The sequence below is a fragment of the Cydia splendana genome, chromosome 20 (assembly GCF_910591565.1).
Source record: "Cydia splendana chromosome 20, ilCydSple1.2, whole genome shotgun sequence".
NCBI lineage: Eukaryota > Metazoa > Arthropoda > Insecta > Lepidoptera > Tortricidae > Cydia > Cydia splendana.
In genome coordinates, this window is record NC_085979.1 from 9071439 (window position 1) to 9094334 (window position 22896).

General features: G+C 35.1%; 1 protein-coding gene across 1 annotated transcript; it reads right to left on the reverse strand.

Annotated features, from left to right (window-relative positions):
• Positions 1 to 294: 294 nt before the first annotated feature.
• Positions 295 to 22341, reverse strand: LOC134800636 (uncharacterized). Its single transcript, XM_063773120.1, has 6 exons — positions 22258 to 22341; positions 5071 to 5133; positions 4175 to 4344; positions 3793 to 3904; positions 3021 to 3170; positions 295 to 1123 (listed from the first exon to the last, which is right to left on the reverse strand). Exons 1-6 carry the CDS (start codon positions 22259 to 22261, stop codon positions 1020 to 1022), a joined length of 603 nt encoding a protein of 200 aa, XP_063629190.1. The 5' UTR covers positions 22262 to 22341; the 3' UTR covers positions 295 to 1019.
• Between the last annotated feature and the right edge of the window lie 555 nt (positions 22342 to 22896).

Genomic DNA, 22896 nt, shown 5'->3' on the forward strand with positions numbered 1-22896 from the left:
ATAAATTACGTCATCGATTTTTGACGATTTTTGACCCCCCCCCCCCCCTATAATCATCAAAAAATCATGGTTCAAATGACCCCATTTCCTCCTACTTCATGCTACCGTCATCCGATGTCCAGACCCCCCCCCCCTAATTTGAAATGACGTAATTTATGAATAGCCCCTAGCCAAGTTTTATCCCGAGTTTTTTGATCACTCTGTAATATTATTCTGACAAAAGGCCCATAACCTTTTCTTAGCTCTAAGTGCGTTATTTAGAAATCTATTGGAACATAAAATTGAAACAGTTAATATTAAAAACAAGTTTATTACTTATTATAGTTACAAAAATCAAAGTTTTTAAATCATTTACTTGGACTTACAATAAAATTATAAAATGAGTAGGTGTCGTAGGTGTACCAATTGACAATAGGCTATTTTACTAAGAAAACAAATCAGTTTCTCTTTACTAAATATCAAAACGATTTTAATTATGGAGTTATAGAGAGACTTATCGTGTGACGTCACAGAATGGACCTGTTTTACATCATTTTTGATGATAAAAATCGTTGAAAACATACGAATTATGTAATTAATTATTGACCATGTATTTACCGTGTATTTTCGTAAACCTAATTGCGCGACTGCCGTAAAACAATTTAATTTGATCATATCAGCCGTGGCTCACTCTGCAATTTCGACGCGTCGGTACAAGTACATGCGTCCCACACCAATTTTGGTGTCTAACAGTAGTGGTTGCCGCGCACCGCTACGGACGCCTGCTCGCGCTCGCGCCACCTTGCTGTCATAGTAATATACGCGTTTTGTTAAAGAGTGAACCTTCCGTACCTAGTACTATTATTTATTCTGTCCATAGTAAACTAGCCTATTGCATCTTTACCCTCTAGCCACCCAGACGTCAAAACTTGCCAAGAAAAATGCAATTTTGATTTGTCAAAACAAAGATTCAAATTAGAATGGAACGGGAGACCTCGTTATAGGTCTCTGGGCGGCTAGAGTTTAACATTGTCGTATATTTAAGAGCGTACGCATCTCATGCGTTTAGTGTTGGGGTCCATCTTGCAGACCTCCTGAGGACTGCACTTCTGGTTGTTGCAGTATATGCCGCTGTTCGTGCCCGCTGCAACAATATTATACCTATAAAATATCTGCCAAACTTACAAGCAACTATTATAAATGAAAATAAACTACTATAAATAAACTAAATAATGAAATGAAATGAAATGAATTTTTTTATTTCAGGCAACTAGTGGCCCATACATATACCATACCATTATAATACCTTAACACTAGCATACATATTACAAAAATATATTTTAAAACTAAACACTACAAATCACATTATGGCTGCGATGCATTACGCAACCCCGCAGTGTCAGGGAGCCGGCCGCGGAACCGCCGAAACTTGACACCCTTCGGCCAAAACTCCTTCTTGGTAACCATACACTCCTCCTCCTACTTGGTATAATTAATAACCATATACCAGTACTCTGTCCATATTCTCTATAATAGCTTCCAATGCATGCTGAAACTGGTTCACGGGTATTTTTGATGTACCCGTGAATCGGGTCTAGTAGGCGTTCTACATGATTATCAAACTACACAATGGGACTAATCGCGTGTATTTTAGTTTTAAGATTTACTTCCGACGTTTCGTTTGATAATGTTTAATAATCGTGAAAGTTTAAATCAGTGTTCTACATGATATCAAATCTCTCCAAACGGCCTCTACGTGTTGGATCTATATCCCCACGCACGCCTTATAAAGGCTCGAAGACCCGAGTAGGTACATATAATATAATAATAAACTACTGGTTATTGCATTAAAATTGAAAAAATACTTTAAGATACAATCTAAATAAACAATCTAAAATTTTTAGAAACTATTATCATGGAATTATTGAAAGTAGACAATTGCAAATATTGGAAACAAGGGAGTGTTGTTTGTACCAGTCTCTTTAAGGATGACTCCCGTTAGACCGGAACGTGTCCGGGCCGAAACTTCCGGCGCATCGTTTTCTAGGGAAAGCATCACGTGTCACCTGTCATGCTCATGTCATAAAATAAACCGGCCAAGTGCGAGTCGGACTCGCAAACGAAGGGTTCCGTACCATTATCTATAAAAACGGTCACCCATCCAAGTACTGACCCCGCCCGACGTTGCTTTTTAACTTCGGTCAAAAATCACGTTTGTTGTATGGGAGCCCCACTTAAATCTTTATTTTATTCTGGTTTTAGTATGTGTCGTTATAGCGGCAACACAAATACATCATCAGTGAAAATTTCAGCTGTCTAGCTATCACAGATCACGAGATACAGCCTGGTGACAGACGGACGGACGGACGGACAGCGGAGTCTTAGTAACAGGGTCCCGTTTTACCCTTTGGGTACGGAATCCTAGAAGCACCGGAAGCTCCAGCTCGGACACGGCTCGGTCTAACGTGAGTCATCCTTTAAAGTATTTTAGAGCACACAAATCTCAATAGACTTGTTAGGTAGGTACTGAAGTCACCATTCATAGGTATATGAGGGGCCTACTTTGCGCAACATTGTATGTGATTTACCACTTACCGCCATAGGTAACTACTTATTCCTTCCAGTATATTTAGTATATAGTCCCTGTATGAGAATCCGAGAGACTTTATATGACACCACAATTCAGTGTAATATATTACATAGAGCTCGATAGCTGAATCATTTACCTTAATTTCGTACTTTTGAAGAAATATATAGGTACTCTTGTGTACCTACCTCTGGGACCTACCTAATTATTTTTTGTATCTTCACTATCGAAATTACATACAAAGTACCAATACCAATCTTATACCTTTGAACGGGGCTCTAACGATTTCGATGAAATTTGCTATACGAGGGTTTTCGGGAGCCAAAAATAGATCTAATAAGAGATCTAGAGAGATCTTATCTCAGCGAAATCACGCAGTTTTGAGTATTGTATATTTGAAACGGGTATATTATTTTGATCAACACTTAATGTTTTCTAGTATAAAATGACTTACCTCCATACTTGTTCCCGCCAGCCAGTAGCGTAGCTAGGCGTGGGCGAAGTGGGCCGTCGCCCACGGCCTCACGCCCCAAGGGGGCCTTGCTCGAGGCCCTTTCGGGCACAGTGAACGAAAAGGGCATCGTAGATGCGACTTCGCCCACGGCTAGATTAGTTCACGCTACGCCACTGCCGCCAGCCGTCGTTGCATCCGTTCCTGCAGCACAGCTTGCCGTTGCAGCACTCGTAGTTACACTGGTGTCGTTACATACCTCCATACTTGTTCCCGCCAGTCCCCTGCGAGCCGCCAACAGGCTCGGCGCAGGACTTCTCGTTGCATCCGTTCCTGCAGCACAGCTAGCCGTTGCTGCACTCGTAGTTACACTGGTGTCGTTACATACCTCCATACTTGTTCCCGCCAGCCCCCTGCGAGCCGCCAACAGGCTCGGCGCAGGACTTCTCGTTGCATCCGTGCCTGCAGCACAGCTAGCCGTTGCAGCACTCGTAGTTACACTGGTGTCGTTACATACCTCCATACTTGTTCCCGCCAGCCCCCTGCGAGCCGCCAACAGGCACGGCGCAGGACTTCTCGTTGCATCCGTTCCTGCAGCACAGCTAGCCGTTGCTGCACTCGTAGTTACACTGGTGTCGTTACATACCTCCATACTTGTTCCCGCCAGCCCCCTGCGAACCGCCAACAGGCTCGGCGCAGGACTTCTCGTTGCATCCGTTCCTGCAGCACAGCTAGCCGTTGCTGCACTCGTAGTTACACTGGTGTCGTTACATACCTCCATACTTGTTCCCGCCAGCCCCCTGCGAGCCGCCAACAGGCTCGGCGCAGGACTTCTCGTTGCATCCGTTCCTGCAGCACAGCTTGCCGTTGCAGCACTCGTAGTTACACTGGTGTCGTTACATACCTCCATACTTGTTCCCGCCAGCCCCCTGCGAGCCGCCAACTGGCTCGGCGCAGGACTTCTCGTTGCATCCGTTCCTGCAGCACAGCTTGCCGTTGCTGCACTCGTAGTTATACTGGTGTCGTTACATACCTCCATACTTGTTCCCGCCAGCCCCCTGCGAGCCGCCAACAGGCTCGGCGCAGGACTCCTCGTTGCATCCGTTCCTGCAGCACAGCTTGCCGTTGCAGCACTCGTAGTTACACTGGTGTCGTTACATACCTCCATACTTGTTCCCGCCAGCCCCCTGCGAGCCGCCAACAGGCTCGGCGCAGGACTTCTCGTTGCATCCGTTCCTGCAGCACAGCTTGCCGTTGCTGCACTCGTAGTTCTCCTTGCACTTAGGGCTGCAGCTGTGCACTTTTGACGGGACGGGGCAGCTGCCACCTGGATGAAAACGACAGATATAAAATGTTCACCCTGTTAATTTCCATCCGTGTGAGGGACATTCCAGAGAATTGTCGAGTACGAGATTTTTTTTTAACTTCTGATAAAGATAAGTAACCGGTGTTTAGCATAATAACGTTTGGTAACTTGGCTTTTAATTCCGCGGTATTATATTGTATATAATATTGATTTATGCAGGTTATTAAGGTAGCTACCATACCTACGCGTCACGTCGCCAACAAAGTAGAAGTCATTTTGTGGAATGCCCCGAAATAACTTCAATTATTTTCGGAACTAAAACTATCTATTAAGTCCTCACTGGCTCAGTATAGTTGTAATATGGCGCAGTTTTAAAATTAAGGTGGGTGGGCAAAATCCGCGAGGTTCACACCTCACAGAGCCTCTAGAAGTATAAATAAGGTAACTTTGGTAAAAACACGTTTATACAATGGACTTAATTATAACTACCTAAGTTCCAAGTTCAGTAGGTAAGTACCATAGTCTAATAAAACATGGTCTTCCATTCCCAAAGTGACACGGGCCTACGTCACAACAACATGGCCGCTATATATAGCGCTATCGCATATTATCATATAGCGCTGTCGCATGATGACGTAGGCCCGTGTCAGTTAGGTGACCTAGAAAAGACGGGAATGGAGTACCAGGCGGAGTATATTATTATACCATGGTAAGTACCTAGTTGATAAGACAGTTTGTAGAACTTACTTGCTTCCGAGTAACCTATGGCTAACAGAACCGCGACAACAGACAACGCTATTGTGAGAGAACCTGAAACAAAAACATTACCGTAAAATGGGGTGAGTAGGCACAAAACTGACATTCAAACCTCGATAAAACTTTATTTTTACATGTAGCAAACTGATTTTTATACATAATAAATGTTCCGGTCGTTTGAATTTTAATTTTTTTATGATTTTGTGTAGTTCCATTTCATAACTTTAATGGTAAATACGAAATAGTAGGAAATCAGTAGAAACTATTCCCCGATTCTGGCCCCACCTCTCAGTGGTCGCCGATCCTGACCCCAGGGCCGATCCACCGCTCCCGGTGAACCTAAAAAAAAAAAAAAAAAAAAAAAAAAAAAAAAAAAAAAAAAAAAAAAAACAAATAGCCCCCCATTTGAATTGATTGCGCTAGGTCTCAGCAGTGCCCGGCGCCTCCTTCAGGTACTTACGAAATACGCTAATTAAACAATACACCTTGCTCACCACGGTAACAATAGGCTTATCGACCCTTTTCTATTGTTCGATCTCGACTCGGGCGCGTTATTGTGTTACCGAGAATACTACCTGGACCCTTCACCCACCGACGTCTTCATTCATGCCTTCTTTATGTGTGTATTATACTGTAGGTGTTTGTGATAGGTATTAGCGATAGGTATTTGCAATAGGTATTAGCGATAGGTATTTGCAAAAGGTACTTATTTGCGATGCATTATCTTATTATCTTACAACCTCTTGGAGCTATTTCGATTTATAAGGAATACAGTTCTAACCTAACCTAACCTAATTAGATTTTACACAAGTAATCCGTCGGTAGCCTAAACTAACCTAAACCTTCTTTTACCAAACCTAACTTGACCAAACCTAACTAAAATCAACCTAACTTCTCATTTCAAACTAACCTGATTTCACCTAGTCTTCATTCAAGTTATGTTTTAACCTAAATACCTAAACTTACCTATCCAAACTAAAGCATCCTACATATCGTATACATACTTACCTATATTGTGCATATTGTATTGTGTTATTTTATTAATTTTACCTATTTCTAACTCATTATTTTTGTCTGCGATAAATGCAATTCAACCTAATGTAGCCTTTTTTTATTCTTTAACTATTCTATCTTCTTAAACTTAGTATGTAAGTATGTCTCATTATCTAATACTATATATTTACTATACATTTTTATGTTCTTTGTAACACGATAGAAAGTAAACTCGTAGCTACTTGTTTCTTTGTATTATTAAAATAATAACGAGGCGTGTGAGGCATTTCTTGTGCACTTGTTTTCATTGTTATAACAGCTTAATTACTTTATTGATAGACGTGTATTATATTTTATGCTGACAATGGATTATTATGTGGATATAATTTGGGTTTGAGTACAGGGAGCGTCTGTTTAGATGAACTTGTTGAGACATGTTACTTTGTATGATTTAAAAAAAATAACGAGACGTGTCAACTGGTTTCAACATGATTTAGTCTAATACGTCGGCATTTCTTGTGTGTTGGTATTCATTGTTATAACAGCATAATTGCTTTATTGGTAGACATCTATTATATTTTATACTGACAATGGATTTATTGTTTCCTATTATGCTTTTGAATTTCGGTTTTAGTAAAGAGAGCGTCTGTATTAGATGAACCTGTTGAGACATGATTTGAACGATACTGTATCCTGCTCACTATCACAGTATAAAAGCCGAAGAGAAATGGCTTTGAGTAAGTATTACTGTCGTGGCAGTCCTCTGTATCAGAGCTCCTTGTATCTACTGCAGTATATAGAAATATAGTGTTAATTCAACAGTGAAGTGTTTAAGTGTTTATAGAAAGACCCAACAATGGATGTAAGTATGTCTTTTATTACCGTAACTTACTTTGTTTTGTTTTCACTTGTGTTCTTTGTGTTTTAATTATCAAGATTGTAGACAGTGTGTAAATTATTGTTTTATATTGTTTCAGTTCACTGAAAATACTTTCAAGAACTATTACTACCCGGATGATAATAAAGACGAATCAAGCGATGAAGAGGGTACGCTTGGTCTCAAAGTTAAACAAGCCATCGCAAAGAAACGTTCAGGAAACAATATCGATAGCTTCTTTGAACGACCTAAAAAGCAGTCTAAAGTTGTGAAACGGTCTTCAAATGTGAGCAAAAGTTCACCAGACGGTGTTGCAAACTTGTCATCCGGACAAGACGACGGGGCCTATGCATCACATTTGATTAAAATCGAGATATATGATATGCATAAAATCAAAAACGTCCCACCCATGGAACACTGGAAGCATGCGGACTTCAGATTGAAATATTTTGCGTTGGAAGACGATTTGGAGCTACAAAATACGCGAAATATTATTTATAACATAACAAAGCAATTAGCTTCTAAGGACAGTAGTGTGAAATATTTTATAGATAATAAGAAACAGTGATAGTTATAATTATTAATGATAGTAGTAGCTTAATGATTGTGTTAACGTATTTCTCATTTTTTACCTCTCCTTAAGTACATTTTCCATGTAACAGATTTTTTTTTGTGTCGTCTCGTTTTTTAAGTAACAAAGAATGTTAAGAAATATTTTGTAAATAATAAAATTTAAAAAAAAATGTGTGGTTTAAAAGGTCTTTGTATTATATGAAAAAATAAAAAATCTTATTTAAGTACACGTATTATTTTATTTCACAAAAAATGTTTTAAACATATTCCTTAATATAAGGTCATTACATACAGAATTATCAGAAAACAAACTTAGCATATCTGTCATAGTTTTTCCATGATATTTAAAATACAAATAAACTAGACAATATTCACCACAAACTGAAGTAAAATGGTTTTGAAGAGGTTTATTGTTATAAAACCACTGTCTGGTGTTTCTTTTTAAAAATAAGTTATGGTAACCTGAAGGTTTCCGTCCGAAGGAATCAAAATATTCTCCTATACCAGTAACATCAATGTGTATGGCAACCCAGTGGGAGCCTGGTTTCGTGTCAGGGTCCAAATTACTAACAATAAAGACAGGTAGATCGACCCAAATAGGTATTTTGTTAGCAGCAAAAACATTTGATTCAAAAAGTGGGTTTAATTTCTTCATACAAAATTGAATCTCATTAGTATCCATAATTACTTAATTAATAACAATTTATGTCTTGATGATGCTGCAAACAATGACTACAACAAAATAAAGTAAACGAAAGAAAACATTGTATTTATATAATTATGTTTTTCAACTATTATAATCTACAGATACATCACGGTTTTTGTTTATTTCAATAATGTTGTCAAATTCTGCATACACGATACAATTAATGGTGCTAGTTAGAGCCGAATCAAAGCGTACTTCTATCCGAACACTTCCATGTCTAACAAGATTCCAGTGGGAAGTTGAACTAGCAGATAAATCAGGGGTTAAATCAAAACATAACAAACAATATCCTCCACCATAATCTGTTCTACTTATTCCATTACCTTCGTTGTGAAAATGAATACCAGTTCCAGAAAATAAGGTGTGATATGCCGCCGCTATTAAACCAGAACTAAATGACGGTTGTAATGTTTTAGAAGGAATTTCATGACCATCTACAAACAAGCTAAATGAATTCATATTATAATTTTGAAAATTAAATGGATTCAAAGCTAAATTTCCATTAAAACCTGAATTTGATACAAATCCAATAATACAGCGTTTAGGAATTTGTCCGAGAAATATATTATCCAATGTTTTACCCTGGACCCCTGTTGGTATTGTGAGAACCTTAACTTCTGCTCTCGTAATGGGGTACTTCGCAGTCGTTGTTGCCAATACTTTTTGATGGGCTAACAAAACGCTAGGATTGATTTTTGTTCTTCTAACAATGAGACTAGCATCTGTTATTTGTACTTTAAGTTTTTTATCTTGATGACAAATTAAATTAAATGATTCTTTTGATCGGACTAACTTAATACGCAATTCAACACCATTTATCAAGAATTTCTCTTGGTTAAATATATCGCCATGCAAATGTCCAATCATTTCCACTTCCTTACTCTCTTTGATAAATTCTAGTCTTTTCTGAAATCCTTTGTTGTTGGCATCAACGGTATCCATAAAACCTGGGGTATCCTCATACCATAACCCACAAGTAAGATGGGTTTTTTTGGCTGCCGGTCCATAGTTGAGAAGATTTTCCATATAAGCACGGTAAGCATATGTATTGTTTGGGGGTGATATGAGTTTTTGATTTAAATATACATCAAGTTGGTTGAAAAGGGAATGTAGCCAGTTATTGGTGGGTCCAACTCCGGCATCTGCTTTTAATTTTGTCCCATCTTGATTCAATACTTTAGCAGTAATATGTAACATTGTGTGTGATAGATCAATGTAGTCATCTCCTGATCCAGGTACTTGAAATTCAATGGGGCCATCATCACTTAAAGATGAAATTGGTTTGTAATGAATCCAATGTCCGCTTTCAATACTTGTTTGAGTTGATGGAAGGGCAAATATATCTAATTCAGATTTTGCACATTCACATGAATGACTGTGTAGAAATGACATTATTTAACTTGAAAATATATCGTTATTTTTATTATTATTTCTACTTCCTCTTCGTTGCGATGCTTTTCGAGTAATGAGCGGTTCTCTTCTTTTATTCGACATTTTATACCCAGATCCTGACATGAGAGAATCAATTTTTTCATCAGCCTTTCTTTTTAGGTTAGCGCTCGCTTCCTTAAATCGTGATCGAATGGAACTATCCATAGGACGAGAATTTACCATATCAGTTAACAAACCAACCCCTGCCCCTAAGGTTTCTTTTCCAATGGTTTTTAAACCGCTAGATAACAAAGGGAGCACTGATCTAAATAGTCCACCCAAAAAACTGCCTATACCATGTCCTCGTTGATATGGAACTCCCTTATAGACAATACCTATCCCAGAGCCGGCTTGGTGTGAATAATAATGTTCGTAAGGACAAGAGACTGACGATCTGTTGTAAATCATTTTACTCGTTGAAAGTGTAGCTTCACGCAAGAAGATCCAAATTGAAATGGTACTCTGACACCAGTCGTTGTTCTTATATCTATTTCAATGGTATCGAACTCTCTTCGTAAAACTGGTACATAATGAGCGGGTGAGAAGATGTGAGTTTTATAAGCTCCATAAATGAACTTAGTTGGATCTAAAGGTATTATTCTGAGTAATGAAGTAATAACATCTCCGACTACTTGTGGGTGTATTATATCAGTATAAACAAATATTTGAGATGGTAAACCTAAATATAAATTTGCAGGGCTTTTTCCTAATGTATTTTGTTTTAAATTTGTTTTCGGTTTAAAACCCAATTGCAGACTTAGTATCGGAGTTGTAATGATAGATGTTATTTCTTTATTTGTTGTTGCTATTCCAACCAGTTTTGTTAATCCATCATATCGAAATTTTACGTTATTTTTTAACTGTGGGTTTTCATTAAACGCTTGAAGAAAATGATCTATATTATCATATGTAGTGGCTGGTATATGAGTTTTTATATCTACTATTTTTGTAGTTTTATCGGTGGGTGATAACACCTTTTTCTTTAAATAAATGATGTTTTCGTGCTCTTGAACATTATACATGGAACAAGGATATTGAAATTCCACCAACCCAACTACCCATTCTCCATCCAATTTAATGGTCTTTGGTAATTTAGTTAAGAAATGTGCAGTCGTGTTATCCGTGTAGTAATCTGATGAACTATTACTTAACAAAGTTAGATAAAAACTATTTTCACTCATATTTTCTTTAAGTTTGATTCAGGTATCCAAGAATTAAATTTATTAGGATAACCTTGCCACTTAACTAGTATTTCCTTTCTGCCAGCAACTCGACGCGAGCGTATTATTTTATCAATTTTATACTCGTTGGAGGGGAGGTAAGTTACCTTTTGTAATTCTTTAGAATAAAATGTACCAATGATGGGTTCACCTTCTAAATCCTTTATTGTATAAACAACTCGTGGCGATCTGTTAATAATCGAATCAATAATAAATATTTCATCACTCCAATTACTTTCATAACCTTTTTGAAACACATGCTTATATTTAGTGATTCTAACATGATCACCTACATTTAGTTTTTTAGTTTCTAATGAAATTTGCCTATCTTTTTTGCGATCATATAAATTACACCAAACAGTCATAATATTATTAGAGCTAACATCAACTGGGCGCATTTTAATGCTAGAATGATAGCTATGGTTGTAAGAATGTAGAAGATCTTGTAATATATTTGTGTAGTTATATGTATTCTTATGAGTGAAGTAACGCCACATTTTCATTTTAAGTGTTCTTTGAAATCTTTCTACTATACTTGCTTTAATGTCAGGGTTATTAGTGGTATAATAATTAATATTTTTGCTCTTAAAGTAATCTCTAACCGCCTTTGAAACAAATTCTGTACCTTTATCAGATTGGATGTGACGGGGAACAGAGTTGGCTTCAGTAAATATGCTTTCAAAACATTGTTTAACAGTTGCTGAATCCTTCTTCTTCATGGCTCTTGCAAAAGCATATTTACTGAACACATCAATAACACAAAGAATATATTTGTAGCCATCATTATATTGACTATAAGTACTCATATCACTTAAATCAGCTTGCCAAAGTTCATTAAAGTTCGAGAGAATGTATTTATTTCTAGTAAATCGTCTATGAATAGGTTTATGCAGCGTGTGCGTATCTTGAGATTGTAACCATTTTTTCACTTCCTCTTTGTTCATTTGACCTTTCATTTCCTTTGATAAATTATTTAAACTGCTATAGCCAGCTGGATTAGAGACGTCATAATAGATTCTGTTAATATCTAATAAGGAGTCCATCTTTCCCACTCTATTTTCTTTCCGGATCGCTTTTGCTCCCGTGTAGCAAGAGGCGTAGAAGTGTTATTATCTTTATCTGTTGAGGCTCTCGTCTTCACAGATGTGGAGGGGGTAAAGGGTTCAATCAAAGGAGTACCATTAATAAATGCTAAATTTGTAGGATTACCTATGCATGACCTAGGAACTTCGATATCTTTTAAAAGTAAAGCAAACACTTCCCATCCAATTGGCTTAGGACGTTTAAGACATCTAACGGTGTCGCTTACCAAATCAGTAATATTACTATTTTGAATGGTTTGGTTATTTATAACAACTTCACCAGTCTGTTTCCACCAAATTTTCGGTTTACTTGAAACAATGTAATCTAACAACGTTCGAGCTTTTTTTTCATAAGATTTAGGTAATATGTTTATAATTTTTGACGGACTAATTGGCATTAGTTCTTGATTTATTTCGCCAGGTGTTGTATTAAACGATGACGGTGTGGCTGCTTCAGTTACATTATCTGTAACTGACTCATTATTTTCAATCTCCTCCTTTTTGTTCACTTTTGTTTTTATAATATCATTACTTTCGTTGATGACTTGATCTACCCCCTCCATCACGATGGGTATTCTAAACGGTTTTCGATCTGTTTCAATAAAATGTAGAAATCTTTGTAATGCTTGAGAATATAACGTCCACTTTTCGCGATCATTCATTTTACTTTTAAGGATTTTTTGCATCTCTCCATCTAGCCGAGATGAGGAATTTTCGGGTGGACTCTCATTCCGTTTCAGCCTTTCAATAAAATCTGATTCAACTAATAACATTTTTTTTGTGTTTTCCATTTTGTTTATGATAAAGAGTTCACTAAAGCACTTAAAACTGCACCTAAAATAATAGGTAGAAATGCACCTCCTTTTTGAACTATAACAGTTTTTCTTATTTTATGTTTCCCTTTCGAAACTAATTTTCTTAAAATATCTTTATATTTTTTTAGTTTCGTCTTTTCTTTTTTTTCTAATGGAATTTTCCCATTTAGGACGTTATAAATGCACTCACAAATAATGTTGATCTCTTCATCGTCACAAGATTTAAGTAATGCAGTACGATATTTGGGTTTAAGCAACTGCAATGCTTCAAGTAAATGTTTATATGTGTTTACTCTTGCATGCATCATGTAGAACTGACTAAAATATGGTGATTTTTATCATATTTAAACCCCTTTTTAGGTACATACACTGTGCAATGCCCATCAAACGGAAATATTTTTGTTTTAAAACGGCATATGTCATTTGTATTTTGTTTCAGGTCAATCATGAGGTAACCATGAGCCTCCTTTGTAGCATCTTTGTAGGCTTCGTCCACAAACTTTGAGTTTTCTGGGTAAACTTGTCGTGACAGGTAGCGTATTTGAGTTTTATCCCTGGGATTTTTAAAAAATACAATGTAGCTTGTATTCAATGAAATATCACGTTGACCTCTACCTTGATGAAATACGTTTTGTGTAATATAAAAAACACTTAAGTTTCTATGATGACTACCTTTCGTAAAAATGTCAACGATTCGTCCATCCGATTCTCTCATCAAATCATCTATAATAAGAAGTTTAGGTTTCTTCCCATCAAAAATTGAAAAATCTGGTATTCCTTGACTATAATTTATATTTTCCAGATTGTAGAGAGGTTGCATTTCATCATAACACCAAATAATTTCATCAAATTCAACATTACATATCTCTTTGGAGTTATTCAAAAAGTTTGTAACAAATTGCGTTTTACCACACCCACTAGGACCTGCGACAATGGTGGTGAAAGGATGATAAAAGTGAATCATTATTAAATATCGTAATCTATGTCTATGTGTGTATGTGTGTGGGTGAGTGTTGATATGTTAACGGATGGACTTTAAATGGTAATATTCAGAAAGATAATTACTATTTAAACAACTCAGATATAGTAGACAAAAAAACAAAACAAAATGATTACGTAAATTTTTTTTTATTATTTATGATCACACTTTTAACATTATTTTTTTGTTTCATATTTGCAAAAATACCTTAAAAGATACAATAAAATAAAATTCATACATTTTTTTACATGTTTACAAGTAATACCTTAAAAATATACAATGTACAAACAATAATTTGGAATTCGAATGTTCTGTGTGATTATATTACAACTTTGAAACTTTTTCATTATTGCGGTATTTTATAATGACCCCACGCTAGAGTGTCAGAAGAGTTTTCTAATAAGTACCGTTTTGTATCTTCATGCGATAATGATATTTTATTAATTTTTTGAGTGAATATTATATGTTTTATAGACTTAAATCTTAGCATTTGAGCGCGTTGCAAATTTTTATTAAATAAACACGTTTTGTAATTGTCAAGAGTAAATTTTTTTGTAACACATTTATTGACTCCTTTGGCTTTTGATAAAACACCGTATTTTTCAGTTTTTTCATCATTCTCGTCATATTTTTCAACATCTAAGGTATACATTTTAGATCTCAGACCTACGAACTCTTTTAAAATTCTACCATTATTTTCATCTTTGAAAAACCCTAATCGCTTTTTATTTATTAACGGCAAATCATATTTATTGTTAGGAGGATAGTCAGATGTATCAAAATATAAATTAAGATCTGATTTTATATCTGCGTAATAATTTTCCGTGAAAATTTGATATACTAAGCTATCAGTATCTGTATAAAGAAGCTTAAGGTTGTCTGGATATTTGGTTTTCATGTAGCTGTAGTGAAAGTCATACATCAAAGTTTTCGATATATCTAATACGCAAAATCCCAGATAAATCGGTTTATTATAAAATATTTTAGTTTTATTCAATTGAACGGCCACTAAATTCTCAGAGAATATGGATAAACTATGGAACTCAGGTTTCGCTATCAAAGATTGAACCCCCTGCGTTTTTCCTCGATTTTCCCAGTGATTTAATAATTTGACATTTACGCGTTTTGCAACATTTTCCATGGTTTTACCGAACACTGAATTATTCATTAGTTTAAAGAAATCTTTTTCAAAATCGGATGATGCCTGTGATCGCATGTGGGTGTTCAAATCTATGTAACTTTTTAACCACATAGACTGCTGAAATTTAAGAATGCGATGGATTTTACTCAATTTCAAACCATTCTTCAAACACTGTTTTAGATTTCTATAATGAATGACATAATTCGTTTTTTTATTTAAATTAGGAATTAATTTTTTTTCTTTGGAATTACCCAAACAAACGTTTTCAGGACAAAATGGCAAATCTGAATGAGAGTCATGCAACTCGTTAGGGTATTCGAGATCAACTTCTAAAATTAAACCATGATCAGCGTCATCAGATATATTAAAGTCAGTATCTGTATTTACCCATTCAAATTTACCGGTAGGAAGACATTGAGACATAGCCCACCCGTAAAGGTTATTTGCATCAAAGTACATAAGAAATGACGATGGGATATTTTGATTATAATCTTCCAAAAAAATATTATTACCCTTCGCGTATCTATTACTACATTGTGATATGCCACCTCGAATATTTTTTGATATAAAAGCTATTTTATCGATATCAGTTAGGAGTTCTAGTTTTATTTTTGTAGTTCTTAACATTGCATCCCAACTTAATCCCGGAGCAGTATAATAATGAGCGGGGTCTAATCCATACGTCTTAAGACAAAGGTTTCTAAAATTTTCAAATATATCAGTTAGTAATAGAACATCAGTTTTTAAATATAAATCAGAATAATCACCCATATTTTTGCATTGAAAATGAGACCAAACATCTTTTGCGTGATCATAATCCTCTTCTGAGATGTGACTATCAGACAAGGAACTAAAGAAATCATCTTTAGAGGGAAGAGCTGTTAAGTTTAAAGAATCGTATGATGACATGTGTTCATAGGGATAGACACCCTTTCGTAATAAGCGTTTAAAATCCTCCTCGCATGAAAAATTCAATTTTAATTCATGAAATTGTTCAGGCAACAAGTTTTTTGCCAATTTGTCAAGACTACTGGACATAAATTTAAGTGAATCGACAAATCTCAATTTAATTGTGCGATTATTTATTTGTAAGCTCTTAGAAAATGAAATGTATTTCTCTTTGTTCTCTGGAATCAGTTCAATGTCGCCTTCCGCCAAACCAAGCCCATGCACTATAAAATGACTATCATAGTTACACAAATTATGGAAAAATACAGGTACAAAATTAGGTGCCCTGTATTTTTCAGAACAAAATTTATGTGCCACTCCTTCATAAAGACCAGTATGGTAATTATAGGAAATGACTGAATCCTCGTTTAAATTTTTATCACAAATATAACATGTACTACTCTGAGCAATATGCACATTATTTGCATTAGATAAAGGCAATGGAGTTTTTACAAAAGTATTTCTCCTACAAATAGCCTTTAAGTCTTGTTCCATATACTTCATAAATTCCTGGGTGCAATTTTTGCCTTTATATGTTCTGTACACTGACAATTTATCATTATAAGAACATTTAATGTAGTATCCAAAACTATATACCTCATGTTTTTGTACATTTGTTGTTGAGGATGTAGTAGGATTAATTGTACCTGTTTGAATCGGGTTTAGAAAGGCCTCGAAATCAGCATAAATAACAAAAGGTACCCTTAATTTACGTTCATAATTATCGAAAGTAAGTATATTGGAGGAAACGTTTTCATTGAACCAGTTTTTCTTTTTATCCTGTTCTGAAGGTAAATGTGTACAAACATGGAAACAATCGTTTCTTTGATGATTCATTAAATTGTCGCGAGTTGTAAAGTTCGACAAACAACCATCACAAATATGTGCAGCATGCTGTGTATTTGATAATTGTTTAGATACTAACCTAGATAAATTTTTGATATAGCAATAATGCCCCTTACTGTCTTTGGATATGTACAATAAATTCAAGTGGGTAGCTTTTTTGCACTTTGTTAAGTGTAATGGGCCTACTACGTCATGTTTTTTACTTTTCGAATTGTATTCAAGACCAAAAACGTTTATACTTATATCATTCATTTTTTCAAATTTCTGAATATCTCCAACCTTAAGTGGGAAAGTTAAATTTCTAAAATTTAATTTATTTTTATGCGCTATATACGATTTCGTAGTGTTTGAACGATGACTTGTAGGTGGATACAAGCCTGACAATACAGCCCATCTAAAACATTCATGATCATTATTTTTTACATTAATAACTGCTTTTCTGTTCTGAATATCACGTGGTAATTCGATATAGGAAGAACCACGCAATGGATTAAATTTGTTTACATTGACATCTAGATAATTAAATTTTACTAAACTCCATCCACTGTCTTTTCTCTCAAAGTTAAATAATTTTGTTAATATATCTTTAACAACTGACTCGAAAATATCATCTTTGTCGCTGCTAACATCAACTACATTGTTACATAATTGGAAATCAAATGTATTATTTACTTGTTTGCTCTCTTGAGTAAAATCCGCATTCAAAATAAAGTTTACTTTTAAAGCATGGTGATCAGTGAGGGAACGATCCAATAATGCAAAGATTTTATCTTTATTTCCTAGTAAAATGGATTCGGGAGTAAATAGTTGGTGAACATTTTCATTTAATAGTATTCTGTAAGTGGCCACCCTATTCTTAAAAGCATTTTCAATTAACTGAACATTAACCCATTCAATGTCAGCCCTTAAAACATTATTTTTGTGAAGATTACTATTTAAATGATTTTTAAAATATCTTTTAGAAACAAACTTATTACACACAGAACATTCAATTTCATGATTATTATTTGTACTCACAATGACATCGGGAACTGGTTCGGATGATGTTGATGCTACAGGTTCAGCAGCTGCTGAACGGTTTTTCTTCACCAAGAATTCTTCGGTCTCCAAAACTCCAGCTGTCCTTTTTACTCCCCGTCCTATTTGAGAAGATCTATAACAATACATAATAAACATAAATATCTTAATGTCAGATAAAATAAAAATAATTACTAAAACGGTTGGTTGTATATACTAACGTAAGTCTTTTCGACACTGCTGACAATAGGCCCGCATCATCAAAACTCCATCAATCACATCTGATGACTGAGTATTCCCCTTGGAATTTTTGATATGCCCATCACATGGTGTATAATACGGTATAATATCAGAATCTTCCAGTAACGAGTGAGGTAATTTGTTTGATATATACCACATTCTTATATTTCTATGAAAATATGCTAAAATAAATTCTTTACTTAATTCCTCAATCTTATCACGAGGCAAAGTGAGACCAATATGATAGTAAGTAAACACCATTATATGATAATAAGGAAAAGGATATCACAGTACAAGCACGGCACCAAAACACTGAATGATATGAACTCGAGATACCCCGCTTATATAACCAGCACTCTCCCACCCCACGTTTATCCTAACAATAAGTTCTGGTCACAACAAGTTAGGAGGAACCCATCCTTTGTTAAACAGGTACTGGTTAAGAGTTATAAACATGTATGAACAGGAATACTTTTACTTACGCCTCTCGATGTAGTTGGCTCACAAGACGGGCAGCCTCGCATAGATCTTCATTTTCTTCTATTTCTTCACAGAGTCTGATAAGTTCAAGATCGTAGACATCACAACTCAAAGAGTCCATTATGAAATGAGAAATCATACAGTGCTTTCTTTCATTTAAATAGTTGACTACAGGTATAAGATTTCTAAGAGTGGGGACTGTAATCTTTACAAATGAGAAGTATTAAATTAAAACTTGTTGTAATGTGATACAATAAAAATAATCTGTTACATGGAAAATGTACTTAAGGAGAGGTAAAAAATGAGAAATACGTTAACACAATCATTAAGCTACTACTATCATTAATAATTATAACTATCACTGTTTCTTATTATCTATAAAATATTTCACACTACTGTCCTTAGAAGCTAATTGCTTTGTTATGTTATAAATAATATTTCGCGTATTTTGTAGCTCCAAATCGTCTTCCAACGCAAAATATTTCAATCTGAAGTCCGCATGCTTCCAGTGTTCCATGGGTGGGACGTTTTTGATTTTATGCATATCATATATCTCGATTTTAATCAAATGTGATGCATAGGCCCCGTCGTCTTGTCCGGATGACAAGTTTGCAACACCGTCTGGTGAACTTTTGCTCACATTTGAAGACCGTTTCACAACTTTAGACTGCTTTTTAGGTCGTTCAAAGAAGCTATCGATATTGTTTCCTGAACGTTTCTTTGCGATGGCTTGTTTAACTTTGAGACCAAGCGTACCCTCTTCATCGCTTGATTCGTCTTTATTATCATCCGGGTAGTAATAGTTCTTGAAAGTATTTTCAGTGAACTGAAACAATATAAAACAATAATTTACACACTGTCTACAATCTTGATAATTAAAACACAAAGAACACAAGTGAAAACAAAACAAAGTAAGTTACGGTAATAAAAGACATACTTACATCCATTGTTGGGTCTTTCTATAAACACTTAAACACTTCACTGTTGAATTAACACTATATTTCTATATACTGCAGTAGATACAAGGAGCTCTGATACAGAGGACTGCCACGACAGTAATACTTACTCAAAGCCATTTCTCTTCGGCTTTTATACTGTGATAGTGAGCAGGATACAGTATCGTTCAAATCATGTCTCAACAGGTTCATCTAATACAGACGCTCTCTTTACTAAAACCGAAATTCAAAAGCATAATAGGAAACAATAAATCCATTGTCAGTATAAAATATAATAGATGTCTACCAATAAAGCAATTATGCTGTTATAACAATGAATACCAACACACAAGAAATGCCGACGTATTAGACTAAATCATGTTGAAACCAGTTGACACGTCTCGTTATTTTTTTTAAATCATACAAAGTAACATGTCTCAACAAGTTCATCTAAACAGACGCTCCCTGTACTCAAACCCAAATTATATCCACATAATAATCCATTGTCAGCATAAAATATAATACACGTCTATCAATAAAGTAATTAAGCTGTTATAACAATGAAAACAAGTGCACAAGAAATGCCTCACACGCCTCGTTATTATTTTAATAATACAAAGAAACAAGTAGCTACGAGTTTACTTTCTATCGTGTTACAAAGAACATAAAAATGTATAGTAAATATATAGTATTAGATAATGAGACATACTTACATACTAAGTTTAAGAAGATAGAATAGTTAAAGAATAAAAAAAGGCTACATTAGGTTGAATTGCATTTATCGCAGACAAAAATAATGAGTTAGAAATAGGTAAAATTAATAAAATAACACAATACAATATGCACAATATAGGTAAGTATGTATACGATATGTAGGATGCTTTAGTTTGGATAGGTAAGTTTAGGTATTTAGGTTAAAACATAACTTGAATGAAGACTAGGTGAAATCAGGTTAGTTTGAAATGAGAAGTTAGGTTGATTTTAGTTAGGTTTGGTCAAGTTAGGTTTGGTAAAAGAAGGTTTAGGTTAGTTTAGGCTACCGACGGATTACTTGTGTAAAATCTAATTAGGTTAGGTTAGGTTAGAACTGTATTCCTTATAAATCGAAATAGCTCCAAGAGGTTGTAAGATAATAAGATAATGCATCGCAAATAAGTACCTTTTGCAAATACCTATCGCTAATACCTATTGCAAATACCTATCGCTAATACCTATCACAAACACCTACAGTATAATACACACATAAAGAAGGCATGAATGAAGACGTCGGTGGGTGAAGGGTCCAGGTAGTATTCTCGGTAACACAATAACGCGCCCGAGTCGAGATCGAACAATAGAAAAGGGTCGATAAGCCTATTGTTACCGTGGTGAGCAAGGTGTATTGTTTAATTAGCGTATTTCGTAAGTACCTGAAGGAGGCGCCGGGCACTGCTGAGACCTAGCGCAATCAATTCAAATGGGGGGCTATTTGTTTTTTTTTTTTTTTTTTTTTTTTTTTTTTTTTTTTTTTTTTTTTTTAGGTTCACCGGGAGCGGTGGATCGGCCCTGGGGTCAGGATCGGTGACCACTGAGAGGTGGGGCCAGAATCGGGGAATAGTTTCTACTGAAATCCTAGCTTGTTGGATCGACACTTTGGGATTTTGAACATTATAATAGCTTGATTTGTTATTAGAATATATAATTTTACGTAGCAGTAGCCTGTAAAAACCAACTCACCCCTCTGTCATCTCTCCTCACCCCATTCATAACCCAACTGCCCTCGTAATCCCTAATCATCATCAATCCATCACGGTATTTATAAAAATTATAAATCTAACTTAGAAAATCAAATCCTTAACACACCACTGCAAAAAGTACCTACTGAGGCTGATTGAAGTAGCATGACAAGTAAGAACTTATCCGAGAAAATGCGATGGGAAAATATTATTTACCACTTACATCTGTAAATACGTAATGTTGTCTATATTGCATAGCTTAAAACACATTGTTACAATGTATTTGTAATATGTATGTTTAATTTAAGATCCTAGATAGGTATAGTTGGAAAAGCCTACATGTTTATGATACTGGCTATGTATTAACAGTATATTTAAGTGTCTTGGCATAGGTAGCTGTAAACTTATACTTGTGTTTGTTTGAATAAAGAATATTGAATCTACTATTAGTGAGGAACGCAAGTCTATATTATTTATTGGTCGCCAGCGAAAATGTTGCAAAATATATCCATATAGGCTATTTATCATTTCAGTTTTGCATCACAAATGGCAAGAGGTCAAGACCGTGCGAGACAGTCTAGACAGATAATAAATATATATACCTCCTTGACAAACAAAAGTATATTATTATCAATTATACAAGTATATATTACTGTTTAGGTACAAGCAATTTTATTAACGAACCTGTTATTGAAGAAATACGTTCTAGAATTCACCAAATTAGATGTAGGTACCTATGTGACATACATATGCGACTATAAACCGAATATTTCTATTCACCCCTTTCTTGTGTCTATCGACCCCGTTTTAAGGATGTGGAGAAAACGGGTAGCTATACCTAGTTTTCTTTGATTTTCTCTGAATTGGACAGGTAAAATTTGATTTCACGAATAACCAATTGAAGAACTAATGAGCTTAAAAAAAATTATGTCAAAATGTTTAGCTATTATCATTTGGATTATTGGTGAAAATCTTCCTTGAAGTTGAAAATTGTGTCTTTTCACCCGGTTTACACTTTAAGTAATATTTTTAAATTACAAAAAAAAATTGTAATATCACATTAATACGTTTAGTATTAATACAAAATTTGTTTTGGTAATTGTTTATAGTAAAATAAAATGAATAAATAGTTATTTTTGTATTTAATCTTGTAAATGTAAACAAATAAGAATATACGCACCCATTTTATTTCAAAAGTTTTCCACAGGTCCTCAACTTACAAAAGTCACAACGAGTATGAGACTGGTTCGACGAGCCTATGTACTTTGAATAACAAGATGAACAAGATTTAAACAGTTCGTTCAATTATCAACCTTAAAGTCGGAGCAAGAAGATCGAATTGTAATAACAACGCTGCGTGTCAAAGATTAGTCGTGGTAAACTGTTATCAGCGTTTTGGGTTTTACTGTGTTTTATACCTAATCGTTCACTGCCTCTGTGATGCAAATAAGAGATAGTTCATAAAAAAATTTGGGTAGAAAAATACGGTACGTTTAATCAGTATTTTTTTTAATCTTTGTAAGTACGATTAATAAAGTACGTAAAGAGCGAATTAAATGATCGTATTTTCAATTTTTCGATTGAGTATCGGCTCGTACTGATATTTGAACAATTATTATGGGAGGGGAAAGCACCTTGCTACCAATTCACTTTGAAGGCGAAGTAATTTTGAAAATTGCTAATCACTACACCTTTAGAAAACGAAGTCCCGCCGCGACTGTCTGTTTGTGTGTTTGTATATTCGATAAACTCAAAAACTACTGAACGGATTTTCATGCGGTTTTCACCTATCAATAGAGTGATTCTTGAGGACGATTTA

What these genes read in the sequence shown, in the direction of transcription:
- LOC134800636 (XM_063773120.1), bottom strand. An exon ending in GGAACAAGTATGGAGGTATG is followed by an intron (nt 3,905 to 4,174) that starts TAACGACACCAG and finishes TAACGACACCAG; the next exon opens with TGTAACTACGAGTGCTGCAA. An exon ending in TGGCGGGAACAAGTATGGAG is followed by an intron (nt 1,124 to 3,020) that starts GTAAGTCATTTT and finishes ATATTGTTGCAG; the next exon opens with CGGGCACGAACAGCGGCATA.